General features: G+C 40.3%; 1 protein-coding gene across 1 annotated transcript in view; it reads left to right on the top strand.

Annotated features, from left to right (window-relative positions):
* The window catches only part of LOC141005731 (protein unc-13 homolog B-like), a 69,986-nt gene extending 55,446 nt beyond the window's left edge, over positions 1-14,540 (top strand). Inside the window, exons 23-40 of the mRNA XM_073477721.1 lie at positions 20-109; positions 335-472; positions 602-732; positions 895-980; positions 2,628-2,754; positions 2,850-2,946; positions 3,176-3,319; positions 3,918-3,995; positions 4,382-4,459; positions 9,478-9,566; positions 9,684-9,830; positions 10,073-10,196; positions 10,386-10,439; positions 10,537-10,614; positions 10,996-11,143; positions 11,591-11,683; positions 11,785-11,944; positions 12,113-14,540. Of these exons, the coding sequence (XP_073333822.1) occupies positions 20-109; positions 335-472; positions 602-732; positions 895-980; positions 2,628-2,754; positions 2,850-2,946; positions 3,176-3,319; positions 3,918-3,995; positions 4,382-4,459; positions 9,478-9,566; positions 9,684-9,830; positions 10,073-10,196; positions 10,386-10,439; positions 10,537-10,614; positions 10,996-11,143; positions 11,591-11,683; positions 11,785-11,944; positions 12,113-12,398 (2,148 nt within the window). The 3' untranslated portion in view covers positions 12,399-14,540. The remainder of the gene's footprint in view (positions 1-19; positions 110-334; positions 473-601; positions 733-894; positions 981-2,627; positions 2,755-2,849; positions 2,947-3,175; positions 3,320-3,917; positions 3,996-4,381; positions 4,460-9,477; positions 9,567-9,683; positions 9,831-10,072; positions 10,197-10,385; positions 10,440-10,536; positions 10,615-10,995; positions 11,144-11,590; positions 11,684-11,784; positions 11,945-12,112) is intronic.
* Positions 14,541-15,608: the final 1,068 nt, after the last annotated feature.

Consider the following 15,608-nt stretch of genomic DNA (forward strand, 5'->3'; position numbering starts at 1 on the left):
TAAACTTTTTCGTTTGCAGAATCACTTTCCTGCCAGCAGCAAGGATCGCCTGCAGGATTTGAAATCCACTGTGGATCTTCTAACCAGCATCACCTTCTTCAGGATGAAGGTAGCTAACAGTGTTTCATGTATTGAATCTTTCTTTTAACTGCACTTGCTCTATATGAGATCTCCGCAAATGGTTATCAGTTGATTTTTAAATGGGCTTTGTTGCTGTAGCTTGGCCATGAAGTCACCATCTGATAAACTTGATGTACAGTATTGTATGTTGTTGTTGTAAATTATTGTTTGCAGTCACTCACAGTCAGTATCATTATCTCCATCTGGTGTTCAGGTCCAGGAGCTACAGTCGCCGCCCAGAGCCAGCCAGGTGGTGAGGGACTGTGTCAAGGCCTGCCTCAACTCTACATATGACTACATCTTCAATAACTGCCACGAGTTGTACAGCAGACAGTACCAACCTGTGGACACGGTGAGTCACATACTAATCCTCCTACTGGGCCATATTAACTGCCTAGAGCCTGACTCCCGGCCATTACAGTGTCTGCCATCATACTGATTGTGTGAATCAAGTCTCTGATGTTCTTGTGTTCTGTTCCAGAACAAGGAGGAGCTCCCGCTGGAGGAGCAGGGTCCGAGCATCAAGAACTTGGACTTCTGGCCCAAACTCATCATGCTCATCGTCTCCATCATTGAAGAAGACAGGAACTCGTACACACCTGTTCTCAACCAGTGAGTAACAGTTTTCCTGTAGGCAGTTTAGGAAGAGATGTCTTTCTTTGATACTTGGTTCCAAATGTTCAGAACACTTAATAATGATGTTTTAATCGTGACACTGAGGCATATGATATTTTTGTATGTTTGGTCTTCGTCAAATTGTCAATTTTCTTTCAGATTTCCTCAAGAACTGAGTGTCGGGAAGGTGTCAGCAGAGGTCATGTGGACAATGTTTGCTCAAGATATGAAGTATGGTATGGAGGGTAAGTCACACTTATTGTCAGATATCTATCACCATGGTTCCTTGCTGTGTTGTATCAGTGAACTCACTCTAGAGATGGTCTATTGCATTTTTCGCTAGCTTTGCCGCCACCGTACATTCTCCTACTCGTTTGAAAGGGGAGGGTGGAGGGAGAGAGGGGTATTCAGGTGGTTGCAATCTACAACCTCACTGCAAGATGCCACCAAATCCTACACACTAGACCTCGAAGGTAGTACGAATACTACATTGTAACGTATCTTTTGCTCCCCACTCCCAGGTCACTGAACTGAAGTTTCTGCAGTATCCTGTAGAGCCATACCATACACTCCTTATTGTATTATTCTAAAACTGGAAATGGCAAAAAGGGAAGAGAAGTTCTGGGATGGCATTGATACAGAGGCATGGAAGAAGTGAAAGAGCGATATAATAACTGTGCAGGGTTTGAAAGCAGCTTATGTCTCCCAGGAGCTTCTCTGTGATTTTTCTCATCTGTACTGTACTGTACTGTACAGCAGCACCAGTCCCCAGAGGCAGTCAGCTTTTTATCCCAGCCCCTGTCCTCAAGATGAAACCCCTACAGAGACCATCACTGTTTCACTCACTACAGTACAGAAGAGGTCACTCTTTCATTTTCAATCATGCATTAATATAAAAATTGATGGAAAATCTTCATATGGAATGAGTCCTGAGAGATTTTGCTCAAGAGGCTTTACCAAAGACTTCTCCCAGTTTGAGAGTAGTAGTAGCTTTAAGTAAAGCACTAAAAAGATACTCAAGTGCCTGGTCTGAGCTATTTATTATTAATGCTTGTGCAAAATTCTTCCAATTACTTTCTTCAGCTCATATGGCTTAAATAGAAGATCTTGTTGCTGTCATTGCAATGAAAACCAGAAAGTATGAGTAAAGACTGGTAATAAGTGAGCTGCTGTGGTGGTATCGGTGTCAAGTCACGTACATTTCTGGGCGATACATGAAATGGGATGGAATGTTTCTTTGTCTTTGTTGCCTCCGCCAGGGAGGTTATGTTTCACCCATGTCTGTGTAGTTGTTTGGTGGGTTGTGAGCAGGATTACACAAAAGCTATTGAATAAATTCCCAGATGGAGAATAGGTCTCAGCTCAGAATAGACCCCATTAACTTTTGGTGTGGATCCAGATAAAGGAACAGATCCAGGATTTTTTTCTTACTTTCTTTAACATTGCCAGAAAATAGTTCCATTGATTTCTCAGAGAGTAACACATGGGTCAAGATGGTATCTATGAGTGAGTATGACTTGGATCAACTTGTCAATCACTAGTTAGTCTGTTTTATTGTATATAGGTCCATAATTTACAATAAAACCTATCATGCTGCATTGAAGAAGTCTTAAAACTAGTGACCGAGACCATAAACTCATTAGGAAATCATTTACTGAGGTATTAATCAAGTGAGAAGTAGTAAAAGTGGGGCTATTTTCTCATAAGCTTACATACAATCAAACTTTTATTTGAAACCAGTTGAGTCGCCCCCTGCTTGCCATTAGAAAGAATGCAGGTTTAAGGCACTTCTACACTGGATACACATTTCAGACTGCAAAGCTCTGACCATATTTTATAAAGTCAGTGATCACAATGCTCACAAGCACTTCTTCATGTCTTTGTATCTGCAGAGCACGAGAAGCACAGACTGTGTAAGAGCACCGACTACATGAACCTGCACTTTAAGGTCAAGTGGCTCTACAATGAATATGTGAAGGAGCTGCCAAACGTAAAGGATGTTGTTCCCGACTACCCATCGTAAGTGCTTTGGACTTATTCACCCATAGGCCAAGTTTTCTATAAGCAAAATAAATAATAAAAATAACTCTTGTCATCTTATTTTTCCCTTGTAGATGGTTTGTACAATTTGTGCTGCAGTGGTTGGATGAAAACGAGGACGTATCTATGGAGTTTATGCATGGAGCCCTGGAGAGAGACAAAAAAGATGGAGTAAGAACATTAAAGTTAAACTTTGATTTGTTGTTGCCTCTGCCAAGGAGGTTATGTTTTCATAAAAATGGGTAAATTGAACCGACTGAAGCACATGGGCTTCAGAAGGTTGTTTTACAGCATTTAGATATGTTTCAGCACTATAAATTCTAGTGTATATTGATAAAAACTAATTATTGTTTATGTATTTTTTCGTCTGTTTCCCCTTGCCCACCCTACACCGTCTCAGTTCCAGCAGACGTCGGAGCATGCGCTGTTCTCCTGCTCTGTGGTGGACATCTTTACACAGCTCAACCAGAGCTTCGAGATCATCAGGAAACTGGAATGTCCCGACCCTAACGTCTTGGCTCAGTACAGCCGCCGCTTCTCCAAGGTGAGCCCACTCATCACTGGGTAATGGAAATAAACCTAAACCTAAAGCCTTCTCTCAAGTACATCACATTGATCTGACGTTTGGTTGTAATTGAAAGTAAAATGTGGATTTAGGTCTAAAATGTCCACAATTTATAACGGATTAACTGTTAATGATCATGTTTGCCTTTTACTTCCAAAAGCAGCATCAAACTCTGACTTTTTTCTTTTCTTAGAGACACTTTCACATATGAGGGAAATTACAAAACAGCTACAGCATTGTCTGGAGGCCCATTCATGTTTTTGTAAAGTGAATTTGATATTTCCTCATTAAAAAGAAATGTTGAATTGGACATAAACTTCCCTGCTGTGGGACGGAGGGACAGCACAGTTTTGTTTTGTGGGAATTGCTTCCTGCAGGTCAGAGAACACATTAAGGGACCTTTGGTAATGTTTCTAATACTTGAGTTGGGGGAGATGATATTTCAGACATATTCCCCAAAAGTGTAATATAACCCCCTCTGTCAACATTGTGAAATTGGATATTAAACTGTTTAATTGTTTTGAATAAGATTCTGTTCATTACACAATTGTAATGTGTTTCTTCTTCATCTTTACAGACTATTGCCAAAGTTCTCCTTCAGTACAGTGCCATTCTGACCAAGAGTTTTCCTTCTTATATCGACAAGGAGAAGATTGTAAGTTGTAAACACCTTATCATTTTGTGACTAGTGCTATATCAATACTGTGAAAGTTAAAAATGCTCCATCCATAAAGAAATATCTGCATAGCCTGGAATCAGATCAGATCATTTTTTTCTATTTAACATTAAAGTGTGGAATAATTTTCTCGTAGACACCCAAAATAAAAATATGAACCTGAAAATGAGCATAATATGGGACCTTTAAAGTCACATCCTACATAATATATTATAAATCCAATCAAATTTGGGGGAACGTCATCACATTAACCTTCAATCTCTTAGATTCTGTGTTTAAAATATATTTTACACAGCAGTCATTGCAGTCACTTTAAGATACTGAAGAGTTTCTCTCACGTGTGTAATCTCTCTGTCACCTTGCAGCCATGTGTCCTGATGAATAACGTGCAGCAGTTGAGAATCCAGCTGGAGAAGATGTTTGAGTCGATGGGTGCCAAACAGGTTAGTCCAAAGTCAAAGGTGTGGATGAGAAGACAAAACGAATGTGCAATGGCGTCATACTCAATGGATGACAGTATCCAGTATGATGCTGTTAGTGTCTTAACAGCTACTAATTAAACATGTCTTACTTAAACATGAAAAGTCAATATTTCAGGGCTGGGTACTTGTATAACCGTTGTATTTGTGCCTCTCGTGTATCAGATTGCTACAGAGGAAGCACTGGTATGTATGGTACAGTAGTGGTAGTTGAGACCATGTGAAGCAGATTGGCCATAGTGGAAGTTGTTTAGGCTGTGACTGTTATTTTATGTTACATTCAGGTTGTTAGAAAGGTCTATATGCTGTCCTGGTATCTGATGCTGTGCTGTAGATCAACACTGACAGAGATTAGACCCTGTGCTGCCTAATAGCCTCGAGTATATTGAGGCAGACACTTAATTAAATCATGTCCTCTGTATTAGTGTTCTTAGTGTAGTTGGAGTAAGGACAATCAATAGTTTCCTGTCAGCTGTGACCTCCTTCTGCCTTGACTCCTACCATGCTTTTAATGTAGCTGTACTGTAGTGTATTGCTGGATAGTGCTCGCTCAGTTGTAGGATTGTAGCTAAAGTTTCAACCAGTGTGTTCACTTTACAATTAAAGCAAAATGAAGAAGTGGTGGAAGAGGAAGAGGAGGAGGCAGGAGAGGAAGAGGAGGTAGGTTTCCATCATAATCTGGGCAGGGCTAAAACAGCCATGTGTCCATATGAAGTGCAGTTGTTTCATCAGTTCCATGGTGTGTAGTACACCACTGTATTGATTATTTCCGCTCCTTCCGCAGAAGGCCGTAACTGACGATGAGGAGACTAAGGCTGTGGTGGGTACTGTAGATGGTAGCAGATTAGATTCAATAGAAGTAGGTGAACCGAAGTTTAGAGACTAGTAGATTCACAGTCCTACATAGCCAACCCCTCTTATTTACAATAGCTTAGCTGTTCATGCCTAGTAACTTTTGTTTATTAGCTCTAAGCACAAGTAGGTTGACGGGGGAATGTCTTCAGCCAGTATTTGGTCATAAACTGAAGTAGTGGACCAAATATCATGGCAGGAAAAGCCAGGGGGATCATAAAAGTTATTAGGAAGCATCATCTGAGAACCAAAATGTGCAACATTTTGTATCAATTCATCAAGCAGTGTTGAGATATTTCACTTGATTTTTAGCCACACTTCTTGCCTGAAAAAGAAGAATACTTGAACAATGGTAGGAACAGGGAATGTACAGCTGATGTACCCTGTGTACCTTGACCCACCTTTTTTGGCTGCCAGCCAGGCTGCTAGATAATTTATCTATACCAACAGAAAGGTTATGGAAAGACTCAAGGTGGAATTTTCCTTCGATAGCTTGTTGTACGTTTAACAATGATTGCTTGGGCTTCATTTTATTTGAGTGTTAGTGCTCTTGAAGCTGGTTGATTTGAAGCTTGATCTTTGAAGTTTGTGGTTCAGAGAAGTCGTATTAAACTGCAAGTCTTTTGTCATCATCATGTCATGATGTGGCGGAGGTGAAAACATGTCACGCATGAGCCCCTGTGAGAGATCAGCAGAATTTGTTTCTAGAAGTGAGTCGCTTGTTAAAAAAGAGGGAAATCGTGAGAATGAGATAATGATCTTGCGGTTGAGGATCAGATTACAGTATCGTCTAATGGTGCTATGTTGGTGCAACAAGTCAGGTTTTTGTTTTCCTCTTTCAGTTTCTCTCTGACCGGAAACAATTTCTACTTCTTTAAATTGTCTGTATGATTGTGTTTGTTCGATACTGCACTCTGCTGTAAGACATTATTCATCAGAAGCAAATTGAAAAATGCGATCTTTCATCTTTCTTATCCATTTTAACTAATTTATCTTGATTATTTACTATCCATAGCTTATCAGAATTAAATATATCTCTGTTTGCCAGGTCTTTTTTAGTATAAGTAGGAGTTATATATGTATAATTAAATAAATATAATTATTAGCTCATCATTCAATGCGTTTTTAATATGATTTAAAGGTAGCTTAATGACACCAAATCACATGAAATTTGTAAGAGTCAAAGATGGCTGCTACTGAATTATGCTAAGCTAATTACCCTTAGCAAGGGTTGTTTTTTTTACCGTCCTTCTACTACCTCACGTATCAATATGGAAAAACAAACTCAATAACCTTAGTGTCAGTAATCCGTAGAATTGGATATTTTCTTCTACGGCTAAGGAAAGTCTGTCAGTCTGTAAACTTAGCTGAAGCTAGCCCTGGCAATCCCAACAGCTGGCTTACACTTGATGTAGCTCTCTTGCTGTTGCTGTCTAGTTGGGTTTCTCTGTAGCAGAACGTGCAGCGGCAGCTTCTTTGAGTCCAGAGTAGATACTTATTTTCCATGGCATAACTATTTTTACAGAATAAAATGGATAACTAACAAGAATTTATTTTTTTGGTAGAGTGAAGTCACAATCATGTTCTTTCTCTCCTTTCTAGAGCAACAATAGAAAGCTAGCATGGCAGGCAAGTTCACTGTATATGCAGACATGTTTGATACATGACTGCATATACTCACATGTTCACCTCACTACTTCTGAAAATTACTTGTTATGCATTTTTCTGGAAATACAGGTGCTGCAACTAGCTTGAAATCACAAGCTTTGTTGAGAATGGTTGTTACATTCGGCAGCAACAACTTTAACAGTTTGTGTTGTCTTTTCACTGCCCCTCCTAGTTTGATGAGAGTGAGGAGGAGGAAGAGGAGGAGGAAGTAGGGGAAGAAGGGGAGAAAATTGAGGTTGAGGTTTGTTGCAGTTTGAAGTGGTTTTAACCTATCATTCTTGTCCATCGATCTTCCTACTCCCAGCAACATCACAGTGACAAAGTGTGTTTTAGTGTCAGTCCTACTAAAACACGACATGCCCTGTGGTTATCATGGTGGAATTTCTGTGCCGTTTTTTATTGTCATCTGTGGTGACTTCCACCTCGAGTTTTCACCTTCTTTCAGTGGCCTTTCCCCTGGCCTTTCCTCAAAACTGGTTACTCATTTTCCCCAAAACAAAGGTTATTCCTGAACATTTTCTTGTATTTTTTTTTTTAATTTGTGTTTCCTTTCTAACTCTTTTTTTGTCCACAATAGACTGACAAGGAGAAGGTGGGTGCCAGTGTGACAAATACAATATATATTCTTTCCAATGTGCAAAAAATTTAAATTTCAAGTGTCCAAAAGAAAAAACCTGACACTGTCGATATTGTAGACACTCTTTTTTGACAGTTTTCCATTTTTATTTCTCTTTTTTTTTAATCTCAAAACATTCCCACCGTGTAAAGACGAATGAACCAGTAGAAAAGGTAGGTTACGTCATACCAGGGTTTATCTGTTGGACCATCAGTCCTCTGTAGTTTCCCACTTAATATAAAATGAACATCAAATTCAAAATGGGAAACGACTCGAGTTAATTGAGGTTGTTCTGTGTTGCCCTCTTCCTGTCTGTGCTGTCGTAGACCGAAAGTGCATTTGAAGAGAAGAAGGTGAGTGTAGGTGTAGAGACTCATGAATATTAAAACAAAAACACTCTCAGGCAAAACATACCACATATAGCGCATTACAAACACGACACCATCCATTTCTAGCCGCCTTTTCTCCCCTGAAGCCTTCCCTTTGTGCTGCGTAGCAGAAACACCTCAGTCACTCCTCAGTAATGGTGCCGTGCGACCCTGACAAGCCATGTATCAAAGGGCCATTGGATCATTGACTTAATGAGCCACACCACCGCCTCATCCATATGACTTAGCTCCCCTGCAGGCTGTGCTTATTTAGATGATGCCACGGTATACCGGGGTTAGGTATACTGGAGGTAATTCATGGATCTTTCCCTCGCCTACTTGTTCCTTCACCCTGTGCTTGTGAGACTTACCACTTTTAAGACATCTCCTGCGGTATTAAACTTGTTTTTCTTCAACGTGTTCCCTTTGAAAGTTGGAGACTGCTGGTAAAAAGGTGGGTTTGCTCGGCTGTTTGTGTTAAAATGTTTTCTCCTCTTTTTTCTTTGTTTACAAACTACAATCATGGTGTGTGTAGAAAACAAACATCAAAGTACATCACAGAACTGAATCTGCCTCTGTCATCCCTTTGGTATCCTTTGGTATTTGTAAGCATGACAGGCTGGCTGTACTTCTGTACTTGTAACTTGATGTAACACACGGCCTGAAGTTCTTTTTATAGATCTTAAATTCTTGGTTTTAATTTGAAGCTTCTAGCTTTAGCATTGAAGTGCAGCTTTCAGAAGTTCAAAGGTAACTTTTGGTGTTTCGGCCAAAAGCTACAAATATGAAATCAAACATGCTCTCAAGTTCTTTGTGTTCTGAGGTTTGCCTGCACATACTGACTCTCTCTTTCATTATATTCTCTGCATTTTGCAGTTTTGTGTTTTGACCATTTTTTTACGCAATAAGCAATTAACCGATTTTACTGTTGACGGTTTTGTAACCATTCAGGCACAGCTAACGTGTTTCACTTCTCACTCTCGAAAAGAGACAATATGCTACATTATTTTTCTATGATCAGACGTTGTGCAGAGGAAAATCAAACAAATACAGACCATTGACTGCAGGCAAAATGAAAAACCTGGTTCACCAGCTGAAAATCAAAAGACATAACACGTACATAAGATGTTTGCAATTTCTTACATTTTTTGCCTGCGAAAACTTCACTTTGACTTTTTTTTTTGTTTACTTATTAATTATTTAGTACTGTATTATTTGGTTATTATTTCTGTTTCGAAAGGCAGCATCTGTTAAAGAAATGTTTAAGGGACAAAAAAACATTTAAACCTCTATAATTAAAGATGCTCATATGATTTTATAAATCCATAATGTTTTGAATTAAATGAATGCATTTCAATCATGAAAACAGGATTTGTCCATAGAATCCTCAAAATCTATAAATTTGCTAATCTGCTAGCAGTAAATGGCCCTCAGTCAAATTTGAACTCTCTGGCTTCTGTGTGCCTGCCTCTCTGCAGATGGACACCGAGGCCAGTGACCTACTGAACGACCTGCAGGTGAAGCTGAACAACGTGCTGGATGAGCTCAGTAGCACATTTGGGAACAGGTAGCTAAATTTTTATCCATAAACAGACACACAGCCACACTCACACACATGTACATTCACAGTTAAATCAGAACCACGCATGCATCTGTGCTGATCGATCATTTTCTTTCTCTCCAGTTTCCAGATTCGTATCAACGAATGCATGCGGCAGATGGCATCTCTGCTGTACCAGATCAAAGGACCGCTCAACGCCAACAACAAAAACCAGGTGGACGCCGACTCTGACAACATGCTGCGGCCACTCATGGATTTCCTGGATGGGAAGTGAGTGGATTAACTAAATCGGTGTTATCCTCCCCACATTATGAACTTTTTGATCCTATTATCATGTTTTCAGTCACTTTGACATGTGTAATCCCAACTGTCTATCTAGTTATTCATTTATGTCCTGTTTCTTGTAGGTTGTGTTGTTCAACAATACTAGCGCCAATTTAGGATTAACACACCGCAGCACTCTCATGTGTCTCATCCACTTGTGTGTCAATGTATTTGTGTGTGTTTTGCAGGCTCACGCTGTTCGCCACCGTTTGTGAGAAGACTGTTTTGAAGCGTGTGCTCAAGGAGCTGTGGAGGATCGTAATGAGCAGCCTGGAGAAGACCATCGTCCTGCCGCAGGGCAACGATACCTTTGTAAGCTCTTCAACATTCAGTATCATCAGTCTTGTGCTGGCCTCAGCAGTCGGATAAAGTTTCGTAGTCCACACAACATTTTTGGAACAGTACTGCAGCATTCTCCTATTTTAATTTTTGGGTGAACTTATCCTTTAAGTGTAGTAATGATTTGACAAAAGAGGAGCAACGAATTATCTTTTTTTTCAGGGTGCACAGATTCTGTCAGCTGCAAAAGAACTGGGTCAGCTGTCCAAACTGAAGGTATGGCTTCATATGTCTTACACCGTGTCTTACCAAACTCTTCTGTTATCTGTTATTGTGGAATGAACTCACCTCTTTGCTCATCATTTGGATGCAGGATCACATGGCAGGGGAGGCTAAAAGCCTGTCTCCCAGGCAGTGTGCTGTCATGGACGTGGCACTGGACACTATCAAGGTCAGTTTATACTGCAGGTTTCCGTTTCATTAGGATGCAGGGTAGACGGGTCAGATTAGCCTCGTCAACTCTTCATCCATTAATCAAGAGGCCTGAAAGGTCACGCAAGCTGCATGTGGCCATAAGTTATCTGATTTAACGGGCCCAGGGGAAAGTGTGTGGATGAAATAAGCCGTTTGCAAAGCAGGATCAGGAAGTGGAAAAATGCTAAATTGATTCTGCTGTGGTGAAACCTAATATTGAGTTCTTGTTTGTAGTTTCAAATCACATACATTTTTCCACTTGGTTTAAAATAACTATTATTTTGACCAAAATACATTCAAACCTCCAGTTGTTCCTCCAGATATTTAAGTGCTGACTGTCCATCTGTTTCCTTTGCAGCAATACTTCCATGCAGGAGGCAACGGGCTGAAGAAGGCCTTCCTGGAGAAGAGTCCTGAGCTGTCCTCCCTCCGCCACGCTCTGTCCCTCTACACTCAGACAACAGACACACTCATAAAGACGTTTGTGACCACGCAGCAGGCTCAAGGTAGTTCATACAAACGGCTTAATAATACATCGAAAAGGGTAATAGTGAGGAAGCAGTTCCCATGTTAGACCAGGAGAGGGCACTATGTGAGTGTCTAATAAATGAGGCTTTTCACAGACTAGTCCCTCTTTTTGATTTGCACCTGTGTTTTGTGTGTTTAAAGTGTTTTAATGCTGACATGTTATTGCTGTCTTCTCTTTATCTCCTGTGCTGCCTCTGTGCCAGTGCACAATGGAAAGGGTATTAGGTTAACTCCCAATGACAAAATACAGCCCAGCAGGGGTAGGTTTCATTGATCTGACAGCCCTCCCCTCCTTCCCCGTGTACATTTTGGTTTTGTCACTCTGTGCCACTGAGGTGGACAGGTCTGACCCTAAACCAACCTCTAATTTCTACATTTCTACATTTGTAAATGTAATCTCACTGATGTATCTGGGTGTACACTAGGTTCCGGCGTGGACAAGCCAATAGGTGAGGTGTCCGTCCAGATCGAGCTGCACACTCATCCTAAGAGTGGAGAGCGGAAAGTCACCGCCAGAGGTCTGTTTGAGTTTTCATAACATAATGTCTGACATTTTTAGCTAAGTGTTCTTATCTGATGACACCAGCTTCTCATTGTGTCTGTGTTTTTGCATATTCAGTTGTGGGAGCCAGTGACTTGAAATGGCAGACGTCCGGTATGTTCCGACCTTTCGTGGAGATCACCATGATCGGGCCTCACCTCAGCGACAAGAAACGCAAATTCCAGACCAAATCCAAGAACAACAGCTGGTCTCCCAAGTTCAACGAGACCTTCCATTTGTAAGTACTGCTACAGCTGTGCCTGCTTTTGTAATAGTTTATGAAAAAAGAAAAAAACACCACTTAAATCGCTATGTTGCACTGCCATGTTTCTACAGTAGCCCAGAGCGACCAAAGCTGAGTTGTTGACTGACTCGATGCTCAAACCTCTGTGCTCTCCTCCCGCAGCGTTCTGGGTAACCAGGATGGCTTCGAGTGCTACGAGCTGCAGGTCTGCGTCAAAGACTACTGTTTCGGCCGTGCCGACAGAGTTGTCGGCTTGGCTGTGATACAGTTAAGAGAAATCACAGCGAAGGGCAACTGCGCGTGCTGGTGTCCGCTGGGCCAACGTATTTATATGGACGACACCGGCCTCACTGCCATGAGGATCCTCTCCCAGCGCTCCAACGACGACGTGGCCAAGGAGTTTGTGAAGCTGAAATCGGAGACTCGTTCTGCGGAGGAGGGAAGATGAGGAGAGCTGGAGAGAGCTGGAAAGGACAGAAGGATATGACAATGAGAGAAGGATCTTATGTCTTGTCAAAAAGCAGGGAGTTATTTTCTGTAGATGGCCATTTAGACTCTTATTCAGACCTTTGATGTGTCTTAGCTGCTGTTGACTGTTTGGTGGCGCCTTGCCAAGCTCACCGACACACTGTCACATTAACACTCACTCTCCGTGTTCTTCAAACACGAGCCACTGTACAGCACACAACCACACAGACACCGGCTCACTCTACCTTCACACTCACCAGCTGTTTCACCTCATTTCACCTTTGATTTTAACCCTTCTCCTCATCAGTGCGCACGCCACAGCCTCAAGGGAACAGAGGATGCCAGAAACCAGTTCCCACTCCTCCCCAGTGTTGTTGTGCAATAACCCCACCCCAAACCAAGGCCGTGTGTTTGATGCCTTACACTCTGAAAACTGTGAATGTGTGACACCTTTTGAATGCCCTGTTCTGTAGCTCCACTGTGATGGTTCGAGTAAATGTGAAAATACTGTGTGGTGTCTCAGAGAGGAGTCTTTTGTTTGATGAATGATTGTGTGGTAGCTGGGAGACAGTCCTAGTTTTTATGGTCTGTTATTAAATGGAGTGGAAGTGAAGCTGATGAAGTTAATCTTGTACAGTTAATGTGTCAAGAGAAGGTACTTAAACTAATAACCCTTAATTGACCCCATAATTTAACGGATTGTTCAGTTAAATGTGTGCCTTGCCATGTTACGTTTCCAGTCCTGTGTCCCCAGGAAAGACAGCAGCGATATGATCAGTGAATAATAAAATGTCAAATCAAAAAATCAGACCAGTCATGTGAACACGGACTCCGGCCATATTTATTTATAATTTCTCTTGGCTCATGTTGTGTACCCATGATGGTGCAGCCATCGTATTTATTTTTTATACATATTTATTTTTTGTCTGTGCTTTTCAAAGCCTGTGATTTAAAATGTTGTTTACTGCTGGGAACAGACGTGTTTGCCACAAGAGTGTGTTTTGAGGATTTGCACAGCGGCTGCTGCTGCAGTCCAACTGAAGTTTCTTTACAAAGTGAAACACATCCTCAGAATGAAGTGACAACTGAGTGTTTGTTAGGAAACTCCAACTTCCGTCCTTGATAGTGATAACTGTCTTTTTTAGAATTGTTCATTTATGGTAAAGAAATACTACATGTCGAACTTTCAGGTAACAAGTTTTTTCTTCCAGAAAGGATATCTGAACATTTGAACACGAGCTCCTCAGCTGCTGAGGAGTGTAGAATAACTTATGGTTTACATATATATCTTCCTGCTCTGTTTTCTTCTCTTCCTATGAGCGGCCTTACTTTGGTGAAAAAACAAACAAAATCTGTGTTTCTTTTTAATCTTTTTTTTATCCTTGTATTTCCTTTTGGCTCTAAGCAGTGAGGATTAGCCACTTTCTTCTGCCCGTGATGATGTCAAATAAGTTTTCCAAGTGATGTTCCTTATCATTTTGTACTTTTTATCTTTGATATTGCAGATGTAACATTATCTAGGCTGGGTTTTCTTTTGTTTTCTGTTCCTTCTGGTGTTTTTTTGTAAATGTTGATCCTTTTTAATAGTGTGGACTGATGTCAATCACTGTGTTATAAGATATGTTTCAGTTTTATGGACAGGAGTCATATACAGTGAGCTGTGTGCCAGTGAATGTGTTCATAACTGATGGAAGAATATTCAAATGTTACTTTTAATGAAGGAAGGGTATCGCTATAATATGAGAACCTCAATGTGTGCACATTTTGAAACCGATCGCACTCTGTAGAAACCACGAATCCTCTTTGTTACAGTTCTTTCTCCTTTGTGAATAATCAATGTTGTTGGTTTATGAGGGCAAACGTTTCATAGCCATTCTGTAAGATACTGTACATGTTCCTTGTGCCAAGTTGCAAATGTTCACTTTTTTTTTTTTTATTTCTATGTTTTCTAAGTTTGTTAACCCTTGCACTATCACTACGTCACTGCAATAGTTAACAAGTACAGTATATCAAAGTAACTGCATTTTTGTGGTGTTTTCTTTGTATTGTCACGACTCTGAAATGTTGTCACCATGTAAACATTCCATTTAATTAATTTTGTATAAAGTATTTGAGAAGTATCTATAAATGTGTCTACTTGTTTTGTTTTTAACACTACAGTATCATTGGTGGCAGATCATGCTACCTATGACAACAGTTAATTACAGCTAGTAGTGCACTGTTAAATTAGTGATTAGAGAGACTTGAAGATTATACTGTAGCGGAATCATCTTATTAATTAAACCAAGTCGAGATTTATGGTCTCACCTTCACCAGCTGGGACAGTAACAAATATTTTAAAGCTGCTGTACGTGTTATAGCTCTGTATTCCCCTAGTAATCACTGTTTTTGAGTGTGTGGTCAGTAACTCAGTCGCTCCTCATGCAGTCAGTGAAAAAATGAATTTTCTGGTGTCTCTTCCCACTTCATACAATCAGGACAGAGAATTCAGGGAAAACTACCAATTCCATTGCTACTTGTGACAACTTAGTTTACCACTAAACAGGCCAAGTGATGAGAAACATTTGAAGAAAAAGAAAAGCAAAGAGAGCTGCCTCGGGGAAAAAAAGTTGAGCAAGTGTGGTGACAGAGCAGGGAGGGGATTGTTAACTGCACAGCGGACAGGAAGTTAGCTGACACCACCACAGCTTTTACTTGCTCAAGTATCCTTTTTCACTTCATGTCATATGTTTGCTGGTGTGAAAGTTTTTGTGTACAAGTGACTAAAAAGTGATTATTCTTATACTGATTCTACAATAGAGATATACGGCTGGGCACGCATCGATATTATATCAGTATCGTGATATGAGACTAAATCGTCTAGATTTTGGATATCGTTATATTTTTCTGGTTTTAAAGGCTGCATCACAGTAAAGTGATGTAACTTTCCAATCTTACCAGACTGTCTCTCCACTTTATATTATATCCACATTATATACATTATAATATCACAAATCTCATTGTTTTAGAATGATGTTATAGTACTATAGTCCTAGTCCCAGTCCTAGCCTGGGCTATCACCATATCAGATTTTTGTTTCATGATTATCACGGCCTAAAGAATTCACGATAATGATATTAAGCACAATATCTATAGAAAATAAAAATGTAAAAAATGTATAAATATTAAAAAATTAAATTAATCTTTACCT

The sequence above is a fragment of the Pagrus major genome, chromosome 12 (assembly GCF_040436345.1).
Source record: "Pagrus major chromosome 12, Pma_NU_1.0".
NCBI classification, from domain to species: Eukaryota; Metazoa; Chordata; class Actinopteri; order Spariformes; family Sparidae; genus Pagrus; species Pagrus major.